Here is an 18,127-nt window from a genome sequence, read left to right on the forward strand (position 1 = left end):
AGACAAGAAGGAGCAAAGGACAGATTTTTTTTCTAGCATCTCTTAACTATGCCAGGTACAGAAATACAACTAGTAGAGAATTAGCACATATTAGTACCCTTTGCTCCCCTCCCCTGCCCCAGTGAGGAAGGTTACACCAGCGAGATGAGTAACACTTCAGACTGAGCCTTCTCAGTCACTGCAGGCCTGAGCTGACATCCTTGGGGTATGCTCAGTTTCAGGAGGGAGTACTGCCTTCCAATCAGCTGTTTATGAACAGAACCACCACCTCTTCAGTGGCCTGCAAGCATTACTCATTCAACACCAAGAGTACACTGCAATGACTAATGATTCAGCAGCCAGAGTTGTCTTGTTATATCTGAACTGGCACAATCTTTCAGTATATCAATTATAGAAAATAGATTCCTTAGGTTTACAATATGTAGTAGAGAATATTATCTAGTGGCAAAACTGTAACATAAAGGAGCAGAAGAATTGTTCCCAGGGCAGGGAGAGCTGCATGCTGAGCAGGGGCACGTTGACTAGGCAGAACTAAGAGAGCTGAGGCTTGGGAGTGCCAGCTGCAAAGGAGTTACACCTCAGTGGCATTGGTGTAAGCTTCAGAACATCTGGTTTGAAAAATACCCTATTCATCCTGCATCTGCATCCATCTCCCAGCTTAACTCACCACCCTAGATCCTCCTCACCTCCCACAGCAGGAGCCTGGGGAGTTCTAGCCATGGAACTCATGCTCTGCCTTAGCCACTGCCAGAAAGGAGGCTTCCACTCTCCTCCAGAGCCAGATAAGAGTCCGGGAGTGAACACAGAGCGTTACATCAGGGCTTATTCACCCCTTCAGCCACTCGGTTTCTCAAATCACAAGGGTGAAGGCCTTCAGAGCAGAAAGCTGCAACTTTTTTTCCAGTACAAGCTGATTTTCTCTCAATAGCTTAGCAATAAGCCTTCACAAAAACCCTAAGCTGTACGGCACAGAGCGAGGGCGGAATCAAGTCAGCATGACAAATCCTGAACTGAAGGCAAGACAAGTTTGGGGATTCCCACAAAAGAGGGATTTGTTTATTCTTCAGCAGCCCCAAAACCTAGCAAATCTAAAGACTCTGTGCCAAACTGCCAGAGCAGGCCCACAGAAAGGCAGACAAAGCTGAACCCAAAGTCACAGTAGCTAACATACTCTGGATTCTAATGCCCTTTGGAGACTATCAGCTTCCTGGCTTAAAACTACAAGCGAACCGTGACATGTTAACGATACCATCTTCATCTCTCCCAGCCTACAGCATGGTCCAATGCAGATTATTAACATCAAGTTACACACCCAGGACTTGAATTCACTAACACTCGTAGCACCACTGGATTGTTGCTGTAAATAAAGACAGTCTAACCCTTCAGTCCTCCACCAGAAAGAGTCTATTGCCTCTGACAGTTGTGTGACACCACCCATTCCGGGCCAGCTGGCCTACCCACATTTTCTGTCCTCACACTTATGAAACTGTTCTCAGAAAAACCTGAACAGCTCCAAGCTTCAACTCTGTCATATCACCTTAAACTTCTCAATGTTTCAATATAAGTTCTCCTCACAGTGTTCAAAAGTAGGCAATTCACACAACTGTCAGAGCAGTTTATTGCCAATATCTCACGAGTTATTTCCTGCACGTGCCAACTGTGCAGTCATAAATGCCTCACAGCTCTTCTTCATACTTCCCAGCTTTGACACAGGACAGGATCCATACAGATCTCAGCATTACAGGCCTAGGTGCAGGGGGAAAAAAAAGCAGCTGTTCTGTACCTCAGGAATTATTGCTCAGGATTTATCTGTTTTAAGCGACACCAAGGCAGTATCTGAATTTATGCTGCACTTGAGCAGAGACAGGTTCCCTACCATTAAAGAACTATCAGCCTTTCCACAGGAAAAAAGTCTCTAAAATTTAGCTGGCTGTTGTTTCTTTGCTGTTAGGTTTAACAAGGCAGATTTGCTTAGCTTCCCACTCTAACAGCATTACAGAGTTGTCAGAGGACACGGCTCATACCCACGGCCCGTCTTTAGAGGAGCTGAGCTGCATGTTTTCATTAAGAACTACAGGAGTTTATTAGATATGCTAAAAGACTACCTAAAGAGCCTAGAATTATTCAAAGACTCACCAGCTAAACAGAACGGCTGTCCCACAAGAGTGATTTCACAAGTAACTCAAAGACAAACACTACAAGAAAGCCAATAAAGGAAATCTTGTGTGATCAAAGGTGAACTCATCAGAAAGAAGCTACCTGCCACTCTGAACTATCTCCTGCTTCCATAGGAATAACCAACATACCTTTTGGAGGCAGTTTAGACAGTGACTGCTCAAAAGTATTTCTACAGAACTGCTTTTTGGAAGAGAGAATACATTATTTTACTATTTGCACAAACTGAATTGACTACACTTCATTGTACTCTGATAACATTTTAGCTATGAGGTGTCTGTACAAGATACATCAGCAGAGATAGCACATGGTTAACACTAGGTATGTAAACCAACAACAGGTCCTTCCACCAAGGCGTCGTGTCACAGGTAAGCCATTTCACTTAGTCCACGAGGCTGCGAAACCGCTTCTGCACCAAGGAGGTTCTTGGTGAGCCCAATAGAATGTGCCCTGCAGAGGTGACTGTCCATCCTGGAACAGCAGCAGGAGAAGAATCAAGCAACCAGTGTTTGCAGTAATATTGGTAAGGAGGATTCCGTTCAGCCGGTGCCTATTGCTGTACATAAGGTGCATAAACCTGTCGGGTAGGACATCAGCGAGAAGAGAAGCCGGTCGCAAGGCTGCAGCCAACTACTGGTGTCATGTCCCAGATCTGGAAGGAAATATGGTGGAGAAACACACAGTTATTCTACAGCCTCTGAATTATTTCTCTAAGAGGCAGAGAAGCAAACGGAGGCCTCCCTGGATGCAGGGTAATGCATCCTGTTTCAACTATACTTGAGGAAAACCTTAGCAAGCATTACACCAGCCTGACAAAGCAAAAGCCAAACTCAGGGCTCAGGAAATCTTCCAGCAGTTCCCTGTAGGTCTCTTTCAAGAAGCACTATGCAGTTTTCTGTAAACGTGCTCACAAGAAAGCAGAGCCAGAGTGGAGCAGGCTCAGCTCCAATGTGCACAGAGGAGGCAGAGCTCCAGCACAGCCAGGTTCTGCAGCAGCCTCATCTCCACGCCACTGTCTCAGCACCAGGGCTTTTAGTAGCAAGGCTCCAAGAAGCCTGGGAGCTCAGAGCAAAGGAAGCCTGCAAGTTTCACCATGTTTGTGACTTCCAGGGCCACTGACAGATCGTCCTGCTGGTTTTTTTAGACCAGAGGACACCATCAGTTGCCAGTTCTGACAGCCAGACTCCATTCAGTGGAGTTAGGGGTCATCTCCCCACACAGCTACAGAAGAACAGCCTGCAACATACATGACTCCTGCTGCCCCCAAGTTAGCTTTAGAGCAACAGTTGGCAGAAAGAAAAAACCTACATACAAACATTAGTCCTCTATTAAATCTCTCATAAATGCAGGGAAGAGGTCCACAAATACCTTCACAATGCGGTCGCTCCCACAGGTCACCATCAGCCCTCTGGAGATGTCCATGGACATGTGTGAAATGTTGTGCTTTCCTTCATGAAAGGTTGCCAAGGAAGTACGGCTGCACAAGAACAATCCAAATGATAGGCAGCCATCAGGGGAGGCTTGATGGCATTGTTACAGCAGCACAAAAACTGAGAAAAAAATTCAATTGCTCAAGTACTAATGAATCAGCCCTGAGAACTGCAGTGCCATATTAAAGGGGACAGACCTAAACCAGCAAGTCATGCTAAGGAGCTGCTTGTGTGACACTGCCTGGCCTTCTGCAGCCTGACTGTTAATAATACAAGAGCAGAAGTGGGCCACTGCATCAGGGAATAATTCTGCTCTTCATTATAAAATCAAGCTCAGCTACATTTTTTCCTGCTGGCTGTGGTGAGTCAACTAGGGCACAGCACCTCCCTTTTTCCAAAAAAAACCCAAGCAAACAAACCAAAAAATCCCCACTGACCAACAAAACACCACCATCACAAACAGAAAAAACACCAAAACACCCCCAAAATTGGTATCTAATTACTTTGGCCCTCCAACACTCCAGGTGTCCAAGGAGGTGCGAAGACAGTGAACAGTGAAGTGCTGTTGGTTAGCAAGACAAAACAGGGGGTTCCTTATTGGTAAGAACAATTTAATGAGGCAGCAAATAATGTTTAACCCAATTTGCTTGCATGGGGAAAGTAACATTGGGCTGTGAGGATTACTCCCAGAGTTGTCAGGAAGTGCACAGCTCTACATCCTGGCAGCTGCAACACGCTGCTGGGCACCTACTCAGCTATGTGAAGTGCAGTCAGTAGCCTTGCCCTGAACAGAAACCCTGAGACAAACACCTTCCAAGATCTGGGCTCATGGAAAAGGGGAAATGAAGTGGATAAAGAAGTCGTGCGGGTGTGGAGCAAGCACAAGTGTTTAATACTCACTCTTCATCCTTGATGGACTCAAAACAGGAATCACAGACACGGACCTGGAACTCAAAGCCCATGATGGGGTAACTGGACCGTTTGGTACTGCACTTGCCACACACTGCTTGCCCACATTTTCTGCAATGATGCTTCATAGAGAAAGGAGAAAAACAAAACAAACAAAAAAATCACTATATTGTGCCACTTGGCCACCTTATCAAGCATTCACTGAACCAACAATGAAGCTTCTGTTCTGCAACCTGTTAGGAAGTCTCTGTTACTTCAACCAAAGACCAAGGACTCTGGAGTTTTGAATAGTCATGTTGGCCATTAAAGGGTTTACCTCCGTATTTTCCCTGTCCATCCTCTTCTCCTTTCACAAGCTCCTTCTGGGAGCAGGAGAAAGAGGGTTGAACAAGCAACCAGACAACAAAAAGTCCAAGGAAGCCATGAGCAGGTGAGCATCTTGGTGCCTGTCCAGTCCCTCCAGGAAGCAAGCTCTGGAAAGCTTTCACACTCCAGCCCAGTCCAAGCAGGGCCATCACAGCACCACTGAACCGAGCACCCCACAACATGCCAGGCTGCAATCTGCTCAGTTCTGGAGCATTATGTGCCACCTGAAAACACTTGGGGATTAGCTGTCCACAGCTCCAGTGTTTATAAATATTCAGGAGTCCAACAGAGCACTCCCAGCACAGGCTGCTTCGCCCTGTGATACAAGTTTGATGCAATTTCCCATAGAATCTGGAAATTTCTTTGCACTGCCTACAGGCTGTGACCTCTCCCACAAAAAAAACCCTCCCTTCAAAGCAGAAAAATACCAACTGTTTAAAAGATCTACCAGCTTTAGTGGTTTTCTATCTGCTGGAGTGCTAAGCACTCAAGCAGCCATCTCACCTGTCTCAGCCCTAGTGTCTTTGTGTCCCACATCTGCTTTATATTCCAGAAGAAAGGCTGTTCACACTTCTGGCAGGAATCACTTTCCAGCCATTGAGGAGCCTATAAAAGAGCAAGAGATGCAAACAATCAGAATTAGTTTTTCCTCATGCAACAGTCAAGGAAGTCGGTTTTAAGAGCTCGAAGTTTGACTTGGAAAGGTGCCCTGCCTCAGCTCTGGACCTTACAATAGATTGCCTGAGGTATAGGTACATAGGAAGTTTAGTGAAAATAAACAAGAAACTAACCCACCCAAGATTGCAGTTATTTGTTACCTACGCACCTCCTACACTTTTAAAGCCTGCAGCAGTATGTTGTGTTTCTGCCTCAGTGAGAAAACTAATTCAAAGATCTAAGTTATTAAACTTGTTGCAGGCACTCAAAGCTTGCTGCTCTGGTTGTAGAAGCTACAAGGCAGCCTCCTCTAGCAGGGGAGGTCCAGAAGTAAATTCTGGAAGTAAATATCTTTTCTGCTTCCCTAGGACTACAGTTTGAAATCATTCAAAACTCATCTGCCTTTTTCATCCTGCCCACATCTTCATTACAGAGCCCTCCTTCCACTTGCATTTTTCTCCTGCTGTAAATGCAATAAGCCAAATTAAAATAGAGCTTCCACCACATTTCAACACTCAAGACACTTGAGCTGAGCATCCCTGTAAGGGACAGAAAAAGAGGCACACTTTTTTGTACATAGACTTGAATGGGAACATGCATGCATCTGATGGGGGAGCCTCCCTGAAAAAACAGACAGATGCTTCTCCACCAAGTGAAATGTTCCATATTCCTTCTCCTCCTTACTTACAACAGCAGTTTTCACTTCGCATTTCTGAGAAGACAATTCCACTTGCTGGCTCCCTCTAACACAAAAGCAGGGTATCTTAAGTTCAGGCATTAAACAGGAGGTGTAAACCTGCCCAAGCTTCCAATGCTATTGCCAACATACAGCTGAAACTGCCTAAGATGAATAGTTCAGCCATAACTGGAGTTACCATTCCTTCTAAGCCAACAAATCTGTCTTCAAAGTCTTGATGCATTAGTGCCTATTTGAAGATACCTTACACCACAACTCACTAGCTAATGCTTCAAAGGCAGTCTGCTCATCATTCTCCAAATATTTAGTTTCTTTGCTTTTGGACAGGGCTAAATTATGTTTTTCCAACAAATTGAGACATCAGGGCTGTTCTAAGTTAATCATATAATTTTAATTGTATTAAAATTATTATTTAGAAGGTCCCTTGATTACTGTGCACACATCCAGAAAAGAAACTGCCACATCTCATTTTCCCAGCTATATTTTAAGTCAGCTCCTTGCAACTACAAAGCTTTGAAATATCACAGAAGTTCTGAAGCGAGATCATCGTGCTGAAAGTGGCAGGAGCATCACATACAGCATTCTGTCTGTTTATGGTGACAGCTCAACACATCTCAAGAAACTTCTTAAACATGACAAGGAAAAGCAACAGGGCAAGGAAAGCTGAGCCTTAAATTCTGCTCTTTGGGGCCATCAAAACTAACTCCTATAATTAAGGTTTAGCCCAGGTCAGTAGTGACATACATCTTATCTTCTGTTAGGGATGTGAATTGATACAAACACAACATGCATGGCAGCCTCAGCTGCTGTCCACTAAGGCCTCTAAAAACAAAGGTGTCTGGAGACTGAATCTCTACTTCCTAACTGCATTTCAAAAATGGCATCTTGCTTCTTTACCTGCTTTGACCTGAGCTGAGAACTTAGTTCAAGACTGTTGCAGCACAGTCTGTTTGGTTTCTTTACTGCAGAAGCTTGCCTGCTTTAGGCTGTTCAGCAGCAGGGGCTATAGCCATCCCTGTGAACATGCTCCCTCATTAAGACAAAGCAGTCCCAAGCCTGTCCTGCACGTCTCCTGTCCTGGGAATCCACCTACTACCATGCAGCACGGGCAGCTGCTAGAACACAGCAGGTTTTGGGAACACCATTGCACCTTCAAGCTTCAGGCAACATGAAGAAACCAGCCTGCAGAACCAACTGAGCAAAGCCACATCAGCCACTGAGAAGGGAAACGAAGCTTACAAAATTAAACCCTTGAGGCAGGACACGATCTTACCTCTTCTCGGCTGATGTCCATGTTCCAAACAGCAATTCCTCCATCAGCTGAGCAAGACACGAGCTGCCGTGTCAGCTGGATGTAACAGACAGCCTGCACCTTGTCACTGCAAGAGAGCAGCCACTGTTAACCTGCAGGCACTCCAACAAAGCTTCCCTTCCCAGCAAACCCCAATTTACCCTTGCAAAACTACCTAGGAAGCCCAAACCCGATTTCCAAACACTTTGCTAAGTCTGCTGTGAAGATGAGTGAACAGATGCTGTCAGCTAAGCCCCACCCCACCATCAGGAGATGGCCTAGAAGAGTGTTTTTCCAGAACACTAGAGGTGCAGCTCTCTCCTAACTGGCAGTAAGCATCGGCAGCGAGCGGAGCGTCAGCTGGCTCAGAGCCTGCCTGCAAACACTCCTCTCCCTTGGCAAGGAGAGTCACTTATCAAAACAGAGACAACTGGGAAAATAAAGAGAAATATTTGTTTCAAGATACAGCTAGGAAGCAGAGGGAGCTTCCACATTTGCTAACGAATCACAACAAATCCCTCTGTAGCTGCAAGGCAAAGTGTGCAGTCACCAATAAGACAGTTTAATCTCAAAGTCAGGGCAAAAGAAACAGCTAACAGAGGATCCTGAGAGTATTAGACTGCTTTGCAACATCTACGTTGAACTAAAAAAAGCCATTCTGCTTCTCAGAAGAACTTACTTTCCCATTCAGTATGAAATTTGATGCTAAGTGTGATGTTTGAAGAGAAACTAACAGTGTTGTAAGTCTTCACCAGGACACGTGATACAGCAGTAACAGCAGTATAAAGTCCTCCAGTCACTGACTTCAGTTACTTTTGGGTAACCACTACTCTACTATTAGTTCTTTAGCCATAAAACTAAATCCTTAAGATCTAACAAGAGTTCTAGGGCTATGGGTGTCAGTCTTGATCAAGGATGGATGGAGGCATCTATGGAATTAGACAAGAGGAGAAGGCACTACACAAATACATCTTTACACAAACAAGATCTCTCTACCACTGCCTTTCAGTAGAATATACCTTCAGTGGTGAACTGCCCATCAGACTAAATCAAGGCCCTAGATTTAAGGGCAGCTAGCATCGTCCCTCTAAAAAGCTGGCTGAATACACCAACTAACCACCTAATCCATAGAGCAGTGGAGAGGTGAAGTGCTTTTCTGAAGTCCAGAGACCACCCCTGTAGTTTCACCAGTTGATCACCTCTGACAGGAAGGGACAGAGAACAGGAACATACTGAAGCTCATGCTACAGGGGTACATGAACAGACTTAGACATTAAGTTCCTAGCCTCACCCCCACAGGCAACTCAGTGAAGTATTTATAACACTGAAGCACACAACTCTTCCTAAAGTCCAAGCAGGACTATTTGGGATTGTTCCCACCTTTTTCTATAACCTACTTTTATGTTACACCCTCATTTACCGAAGTATCAAACATGCAGAAGAAAGATTTATCAGCAATGCTTTCCTAGTGGTGATTATCCTTCTTCCCCCTCAAAGCCCTCAGTTCTGCAAAAAGTTCTTTCCTGCATTACTCACAAAGACTCAAACACCTCCCCACACTATTTCCTCTCCTCAGGACCCTGTGTTCCCTGCGGGGGCCGTGGGAGGGACAGGCCCTGTTACATACTGGTGTCCCTGGAGCAGCAGCGTCCGCCCCTTCCTGCCGCCGATGTCCCACATGATGATGCTGTGATCAGAGGCACCCGAGAAGAGCAGGCGTTGCACGGGGTCCCACCACAGGGAAGTAATACTTCCTAGGAGAGAACATCCTGCAGTCAGACCTGAGGGATCCACTCCCCAAGGCAGTCACACTGCCTCCCCTGGGTCACTGCAGTGAAACCCGAGGGACTCCCTCAGTGCAGGAACTGATGCTGAAAGCTCGAAGGCAAAGGACAGGACAACAGGAAGGTACTGTCCTGCTAGAGAGGCAAAGAGCATTTGGCAACAGAACAAAACATTCCTGAGAGGACAGCTAGATGCAAAGCATAAGGCAGGAGGTGTGAGTTACCAGCTTTCCAGAAGGCCCAGCCTGGCTGGGCAAATCAATAGACACACAAAGAAATGAGGCCTCTAACAGCAGCAGCCCTATACTGAACCCACAGGCATGGTAACATAGACAGGAAACTGAAGACATCATTTTGTCACTCGTGCCACCTATAGTTCAAGTTCCAGGAACATTTTATTCCCTCCCAGACACCCTTCTGATGCTCAGCTGTCACCCACGGCCTTAACAGTCCAAAAAAAAAAGAAATGGTAATCACAGACCAAATCCTTCAGAGCTCCCTGAAACAAGAGGCTTCTCTTCCCTCTTTTAGGGCTACACTGGTTCCAGACTGACACCTTTGGGAATAGTTGTCTCAAAGAAGACAAAACATCTGCATCATGAAAGGCAGTTTGAGTATTCTCTCAGCATCACACAGAGCAGGTTGTTAAATATGGAGAATTCTGGAAGCTGACTGTTGAAGGACAACCTCTAAAACCATTTAAAAGCCGCAAAGCACACACTGCTTGCTTCTGAAATCACAGCAAAGCAAGAGCTAGAAAGGAAACAAGATGAAGTCAAGACTTGTGAAGTCTGGCAAACAGCTGCACTTGGAGAAGAACTGGATGTCTTTTAAGGTTAGTTACCAGGCTTTGAGAATGTCATATAAATACCATGGAGAAAAAAAGGTTACAATCAATCTGCTTTGCTTTAAACAAAAAAAGATGAAGTAGCTATTGTTACACCAATTGAAGGAAAACCTCTTTCTGCCCCTAAAGTTTAACCATCTTTGATACTAGGTCAATTCTTGTTTTGAGCATCACAATCACCTCAGGGAAATTATATATGAGCCAAAGTTGTCTGCTAGGTGGACAGTGCTGCTGAAGTCGCTGCTTGGAAGCCCACCACAACTCAATGGCTACAGTTCACTCTGTATGTGGTGCCCTGTCCACACAGACTGCTTCCAGTGACAGCAATATCTGCTGAGGAGCTGCACTTGAACACAGACTAGAGGTAAATGTAAAGGAGCCACTAGGGCCAGGAGGCTTATTTTGCTCTGCATTGAAAGAATGTGAAATTCCACTCATGAGCAGAAGGGGCATTTATCATTGGGAAAATCTCAACTTGCCTCCTGCATGCAAGCCCAGCTTTATCACTTCAGTTGTCTGTAACTCAGGATCTACCCAGCTTTAACAAAGCCTGCTCTGTACTCACAGCTACTGAACAAGGCAGCGTTTCCAGCAGGCCACAGACTCGTGACCCAGTCATTCACCCCTAGCCAGGCCAGCACGCTGATTTGAAAGTTGCCAGCCCCTCATGGGAAGAGGCATTACATCTTGTTTCTTCCTCACAGCATACTATTAAATTAGACATTCTTCTGTGATCTGCATTCTTGCCACACTCATTACAGCAGCCAGTGGCTCCATATTGCACTGCACACTACTTGGCTCTTCATTTGATAAGGACTTCAACCATACTACACAGGATGAGACATCTGTCCTTAACTAGACAGTTTTGCTTCTAAAAGGCTCTCTAGATTTCTCACACATACCTTAGTTTCAGCTAAACATAGGAAACTGAACTAGTCTCTCATAAAGACTGATCAGAACAGTGAAGCCCACAGTGGGAAGAACTAAGGGGCTTTTTCGAACCTAGACAGGGGGCTGCAAAAGCTGCTTTAGGTATTATCATGGTACTACAGGGTCTCCAGAAAGAAAACAGGGACACATTCTCGTCCTTTCTTTTCAATGTTAAGGAGACTGACGTTTCTAAAGGTGGCCATCTAGTGGAGAACCTGTGTTTAACTCCATGCAGATGTTCATTTTTCATCTGTAATAAGAGTACCTGCCAGTACTGACAAGGTTAAAGATTTCTCCTCAGCAAGAGTGTGTCCATTCAGAGACAGTCAGGTGTACAGCTTGGACCTGCTTCTGACAACTGCCAACCCACTAGCTGTTTATCCAGTATATGTCTTTAAGAGGTAGATACCCAACTGAACGTCTCATCCCGATTTACAAGAAGGGGCTATAAGCTGGGTCAAGGGGAATTAAGAGGAGGAGTTACTTTACCTTCATGCCCTTTGAGTGTTGTGATAACTGAGCATGTATTCTGCTCGAGCTTCAGGAGAGTGATCTGCCCAGAGGAGTCACCAACAAAGGCGTGCCGAGTTTCATGATCGTATCTGAACACCAGTCAAGGAGAAGCCACGTTTGCTTTTAAGAGCATTTTACAGGTCTGAAACAGCATAGCTATCAGCTCCTGGGTCCAAACTAACTGGAAAGAGCTTTATAACAGGCCAGGTAAGTAGTTACATGTCTGCTTCCAGAAGGGTGAGAGACTGTAGCAGTTAAACTTTTTTCATTCCACTCTTCTCCTCCTACTTCCCTACACGTGCAGGTAAGACAGCAAGCAAAGTGAGAAAAGTTTTAAAAAGCCAGTGGAGAAGCTGTGAAATAAGCTATCCCTTAGTTTAAGGCAAGCCAAGTAGGTTTAGACCATTTCTAGCAGGTATTTACATAACACACACATCCTCTTCCACAAGAGAAGCCAGAACTCCTCAGGCAGTGCAGTGCTACCATTAGGAGCACCTTGCTGGACACTGGGTGACATTCAGCCATTCATTCACCAGTTATCTGCTCATCTCAACTCAGTTTTCTAGTATGTTACTCTCCCTCGCGGCCCCAAAGCCAAGTAGGTTTAGACCATTTCTAGCAGGTATTTACACACACATCCTCTTCCACAAGCGAAGCCAGAACTCCTCAGGCTACTCACTGCAGTGCAGTGCTACCATTAGGAGCACCTTGCTGGACACTGGGTGACATTCAGCCATTCATTCACCAGTTATCTGCTCCTCTAAACTCAGTTTTCTAGTATGTTACTCTCACTGGTGGCCCCAGGACAGGAAACCTAAGACACAAGGACATGGGCCCTCCACAGCTAGCTCACCTTGCAGCAGAAGTAGCTACTGAAAAGATGAGATGATCTCATTTGTGGTCCTGTTCTCTGCACTTTTGGGTTCATTGAAGCAGATCCTTCAGCACAGTATTGAATACTGAAGGGCATTTCAGAAAGGGTTCTGTCCTGTCACGTGGCCACAAAAGGCACACCACATCCTGACACGGGGTCTCTGCACATTTGGCAAAGCCATTACACATCACCACAGCTCTCTGACACCAGGCTGTTGTCAGTGTGTAACTCCTGTCTCCAGAAGCTAAAACACAGCAACTGGGTGGAACTGGATGGAACTAGAACACCTGGCACATTGTAAGACTTTTTGTATTCAAGATACAAGCATGAACTACAAAAAGCCCATACAGCTGACAGCACATAACCCAAAAGTTGTGCATAAACACACCTGTCCTGGAGCCACACAAGAACACAAGCAACAATGAGCAAAGCAGCCTACTCTACCTGACAGACAAGACTAACTTGAAGTCAGCATAGCACAAAGCTGACCACCGAAGTGAAAAAAGCAGAGATTTTGCTATCTGACAATGTTCTGCAATCTCTTAAGCCTTCTGAATCTTGAGATAAACAATTTGCTTTCAACAAATCCACTAAGTCGCTGAACATGTGATCCTCCCCTCATCTTGGAGGTTCAGGCTAACATTATCCCCACTAATCCAGTAAAGAAGAGGCACTCTGCCGTGGCTTCCAGAAGCTTACGCACAGAATCGCTGACAAATAACTCCACAGGAACCTCCTGACAGGGAGGCCAAGCACCTAGGACTTGAATGCACACTGGCATCTGTTGAGCAAAGTGACTTTTGCATACAGGCCAGGCTGCAGACACAGTTCCTGGCCACTTCCACAAGATGCCACTGACAGACGTCTCAGAATTAGGAACCAACACACACTGCAACCTCTGCACTCCAAGGTCACAACATCCCCTTCTACTACCTAGCAACAGCTAGCAAATAAAGGTATGGAACATCTCATTGGAATAAGGGGTCACAGACTTGCAAGAGATTTCATTCTGGCCGTTTACATGAAAAGAAGGGAACAAATTGAGCTAAAGGAACAACATCTTTTAGTTTGAGGGTAGCAATGGTTTTTCAAAGGATACTGTAGACACGAAGCCCAGGAGGTGAAGTAATGTCTCCCCAGCATGCTCCCACTCCTGGTGCACATCCAGCTGATGCACTTGTCGTGCCCAGTGCTGATAACCCACTCTGAGGCCAGGCAGAAAGTGATAGCAGACACTCGACTCTGATGGGCTGTGGAAGAAAGATTCTGGTTAGTTCTTCCCTAAAAATCCAAGTGACATGCTCTTCTCTCCCAACTCAGAGATGCAGTGAAGGCAATGGCTAAGCAGTGCCCCAGGGAGAGGTTTTTGACCACCAGATTATACTTGCCTGGATTATAAAGTTAGCACTGTTCTGTTTGGTATTTGCCTTCTGAGGAGCTGAAGTGAACCAAATGTGTCAGTGAGCCAATTTAAGCCTTTCTCCCAGAGAGAGAGAAGCAGAGTTCAGCCCTGAGACCAGGGCTAGTTTGGCCAGGACTTCTGGGGAGCCACGTAACACTTCTAAAAACCTCATCTGCTCCCTTGAAGCACCTCTTTGCCTGACCCCAGGGGAGCTATGCTCAGCTTCAGGCTTTCAACAACTTGAAAGGGCTTCTAGTCCTCTTGCAACCCATGACAGCACCCAAAGCCCACCCAGCTTTGTTTAGAATGCTGTCACTAACAAGTTAAATGAGCATTAGAAGCCTCCCCTGCCCCCAAGATGGGAGCACATCCCTTGACTGAATTTCAAGCCATCCTCCTGAGGATAAAGGGGAGGTTTGTTGCTTTAAGAACAAGGTCTTTATCTGCTGAGAACATTGCTTCTGTCAGTGTCAGGGAGTCATAAGACAAGCTGCGCTTTGTTTTGCTACATAATCTGCAGCCTTTAGGAATCTCCTTAAGGCTTTTCACATTCATATTCCAATTTTAACCATCAACTGAGTTCCATATTTCTTTTAAGGATGTGCACAAAATGCTGAAGCCAGCATCTCCATATGTATTAGACCAATCCCTGTTCCCCAGGTACCAGAAACCCAAGATCTTTCATCCCTATTGCTCTCCAACAGAGAAGGTAAGAGCTCTTATCACCTAGAAGTAACCAAGCCCAGTGAATACAGAAAGGAAGGATGGAAATTGCAAATATCAAAAGCACCTTTAGAAAACTCTTACCCTAACATTCATGAATGTAACTACTCCCCTTGAAGAGCAAAATCTGAACTCACTAGTTCCAACTCATTACTCTCAGAGGATCAGATGGCCTGAACTTCACAATGACAGGCTCAGCTGGCTAAGCATCACTCAGTAAGAGAACTTACACCTCATGGCAATTATCCCCAAATTAGTGACAACTAGGTCAGTCTAATTTAAATCATATTTGGACCCGATTCATCTGTGACATGTCCAGCTTCCCAAGCATTTTGGATGCCTTCCCTTCACCCAAATGTTAGCATAGACACTGGTTAATGGTTTACCTGGATAGGTCTTCACAAAGTTCATCTTATTGAAGTCCTCCGAAATATGAAACTCCTAAAAGCAAAGGGGAACCATTAGAGAAGATACCACAGTGACATAAGCAATACTACTACCCAAAAAAGAGCAGTAACCTCACAGGCCCAAATTTGCATAGCAGCAATGTATCTCATGAAGCACCAGCCATTTCTGAGGCTGGAGCACAGCACACTGACACACCAGCTGTAAATTGAGGTTCCTAGGGAAGGACATTTTCAACAGGGAGCATCCTGTCAGAATCAAGTTTGCCAAAGAGATTATTGGAACAGGTAAGATCTCATTTGTCCCCAGCAGGAGCAAACAGAATTGTATCTTCTAGTAATTAGGATTTACATATCTGGGACTTCATAACGGACAGATTTCAGTGAGTACTCTCTATTTGATCCACAGGGACTGGGCTTTTGCCAAGAAAGTTTTGACCAGATGATCTCAAGGTCCCTTCCAACCTGCTATTCTGTAACGAGGCTCACTGAACTTTTAAAAGTCTCAGCTTGCCATTTCAAGCACTGATCAGTAGAATCACTGTTCTGTGTAGCTCTGTGTAGACCAATCACAGCAGTTATCAGCAGAATCACCACTTATGACACTCACGCAGTGGCTCCTTAAAGGGCAGTTATTATTTTGACCTTCTTTTCATAGGGAAAGGAAGGTATTAAAGCAACCGAGAGCCATAAGATTCCTCTCCTTTGCCAAGAAAAAATTATCAGCTCCAGCAACACCCGGTGCTCACAGGCCATCTAAGCAATTCTAACACACTCTAAAAAATCCCAGCAACTTACCATGATGGCTCCATTGTCCTGGCCTACAAATATTCTTCTGCTGTCATGATGATAAGCCATGGCTGAACATGGTGCTGTCAAAAAACCCAAGCATGTTACAGTTATTGGAGTCTCTAGGATACACACGACTTCTACTGAAACCAACCCAAAAGCTGTTTGAGATTACATAGTTTGATAGCAATGAGTCTCCACAGCCCACGTCCCTCGGTGGGACAGGTTCCCAGAGGTGAAGCTGAGGAGCAGTACAGGACTGTGCTAACTCAGACACACTGCTAGCAACCATGTGCAGACACGAGTTCCTGCCACACTGTGCAGCTCAGCCACCAGCAACAGCACATGCAGCTGGGTACACTTCAGAACTTGAGGTCCATAGGATGAGGGAGCCCCGAGTCATACACAAGAAATATTCCATCTTTAGAGCTGTAGCATTATAGAGAGTAAATTCAACACAAATATTTAATGGCATGTCAGCTTCACTCTGAATAATGTCTCAACACCTGCAACAATAAGGCAAGGGGTATTTCTGAGATGACACACAATCTCCTTTAGCAGAAAACCTCTAAAGATCTCCTTCCCTTTCTGAAATTAAGAGCCAAAATAAATGTGAAAAGCCATGACAACAAAGTTACAATGAAGTGGCCTAAGAAAACTTTGCACAAATATTTCACTGAAGAACATCCTCATTAAACTTGTAAATGACAAGGATGAGCAGGGTACAGTGTAACCATACATTCATGAAAATGTGGCCTTAAAGGTGCTTTGAAAAAATCTAAAGCCAGACAAGACAATCTGGGATATTACAGTGGTCAGGCTGCCAAAGGACCAAATCCATCCCTACAGGCACACTATTTTGTGCAACCTTTTTTAGAGAACAACCTGAATAGTCTCTTTAGAAAACCAATAAATGGAACAACTCCTGTAATTTAGACCAACTATTAGGGGGAAAAGAAAGATTCCAGCACTGCACTTACATGACATGGTGTGGTAGATGCTGGGCCAGTACTGGCCACTGTCTCTCTTCAGCCATACTCGTATTGTTCTGTGGGAAGAGTGAGGAGAAAAGAGTTTAAATAAAGCACATCAGTAGATATCTACTACTACAAGAAGCAGCAGAAACACTGTTGCAGCTCACCCCAGAAATCACTACATATTGCAGCCCTTTAATTCCTTCTCTTTGGCTCTGACTGATTTAAGTCAAATTTGAGTTGCAGGAACTTTCCAGCTTTGGCAGAGCAAACCACAGCTTGTTTTATGGCAGATGAAATGTCTGATATGTTAAAAAAAAAAGAATCAAGCCTTGGAAGGAACATAAAAAATGGTCTTGGGACTATTTAGCATTATACCATTCTCCTGACTGTCAAAACCTGGGGGGAAGGATACAAAAGAAGCAGCAAGGAAGTGGACAGTTATTGTTGGTTAAAAACCTTCCTGCAACAGAGACATCTGAAGAGAATCTACATCAAGAAGTTAAAAGCAGGCTTGTAGACAGTGTTAAGGGCATCTTAAGTCTTCTTGAAATTTCTTCTCCAAACCATTGTTTGCCTTCTCATTACTGTTTGAATCCAACTTCCTCATTCCTAACTGGAAACTTAAATGATCTGTAAATACGTGTGCCTGGAAACACAGTCAAGAGACTTCACTGAGATGAGTCTGTTTACTTTTAGCTAAATAAAGGCCTGGTATTTAGGATTTTTTTTAGAGAAAATCTAGGAAATAGGTTTGCTAAACACCACGTGGAGTTGCCAGTCAGAGTTTAACAAAAAGAGCCCAGGAGGGGACCGGTATCTGGCATCAGGAATTTGAAGGTATAAAGTTGACATTCTAATTTTGTAATCCACATAAGGGCTTTTTTAGAAAAAAAAAAAAAACACACCCAAAAATAAAGCAGACAACACCCATCCTTAGCATTCTACTTTTCTAAAACTTGAAGACAACACAGCTGAGAACACACTGCCTCAAAGGAATGATTTTCAGCTTTTGAATCAAGCTGCTTTGCCAGCAGTTCAGTGGCAAATGTTACTCCAGTCCCTGAAATAGTCTGCATGAAGACCACCACTTAAAAGCTATCACTTCCTCATCAACAATAATCAACACCCTGACTCACAGTCAGAAAATTAGCTCTTCAGAAGAGCAGCTGGTATTTCTCAGTAGCATGAGAAAACTAAAAATCTCAGTGCTTCCAAGTCATTCTTAGGGTGCAGATGCCAGCAGGAGCATGGGTTAGCACCTAGGGCTTTTGAAGGGCTCTTTAATGGCTTTTTAAAGCAGGTCCATCACACCCCAGCTGTTGTGAACATTTTAGATGGTATCTGCCACCCTTACTAATT

General features: G+C 44.7%; 1 protein-coding gene across 1 annotated transcript; it reads right to left on the bottom strand.

Annotated features, from left to right (window-relative positions):
• Positions 1-2,360: 2,360 nt before the first annotated feature.
• On the bottom strand, positions 2,361-16,839 carry WDFY1 (WD repeat and FYVE domain containing 1; the record flags this gene model as incomplete). The annotated part of the gene is made up of 11 exons (XM_008948951.1): positions 2,361-2,827; positions 3,544-3,652; positions 4,506-4,636; positions 5,385-5,486; positions 7,508-7,613; positions 9,153-9,279; positions 11,576-11,688; positions 13,573-13,723; positions 14,985-15,039; positions 15,801-15,874; positions 16,772-16,839. Coding segments are annotated over 11 exons (1,096 nt in total), but the record flags the coding sequence as incomplete, so codon positions are not given.
• Positions 16,840-18,127: the final 1,288 nt, after the last annotated feature.

Source organism: Merops nubicus, unplaced genomic scaffold, assembly GCF_000691845.1.
Source record: "Merops nubicus isolate BGI_N331 unplaced genomic scaffold, ASM69184v1 scaffold9251, whole genome shotgun sequence".
Classification (NCBI taxonomy): Eukaryota; Metazoa; Chordata; class Aves; order Coraciiformes; family Meropidae; genus Merops; species Merops nubicus.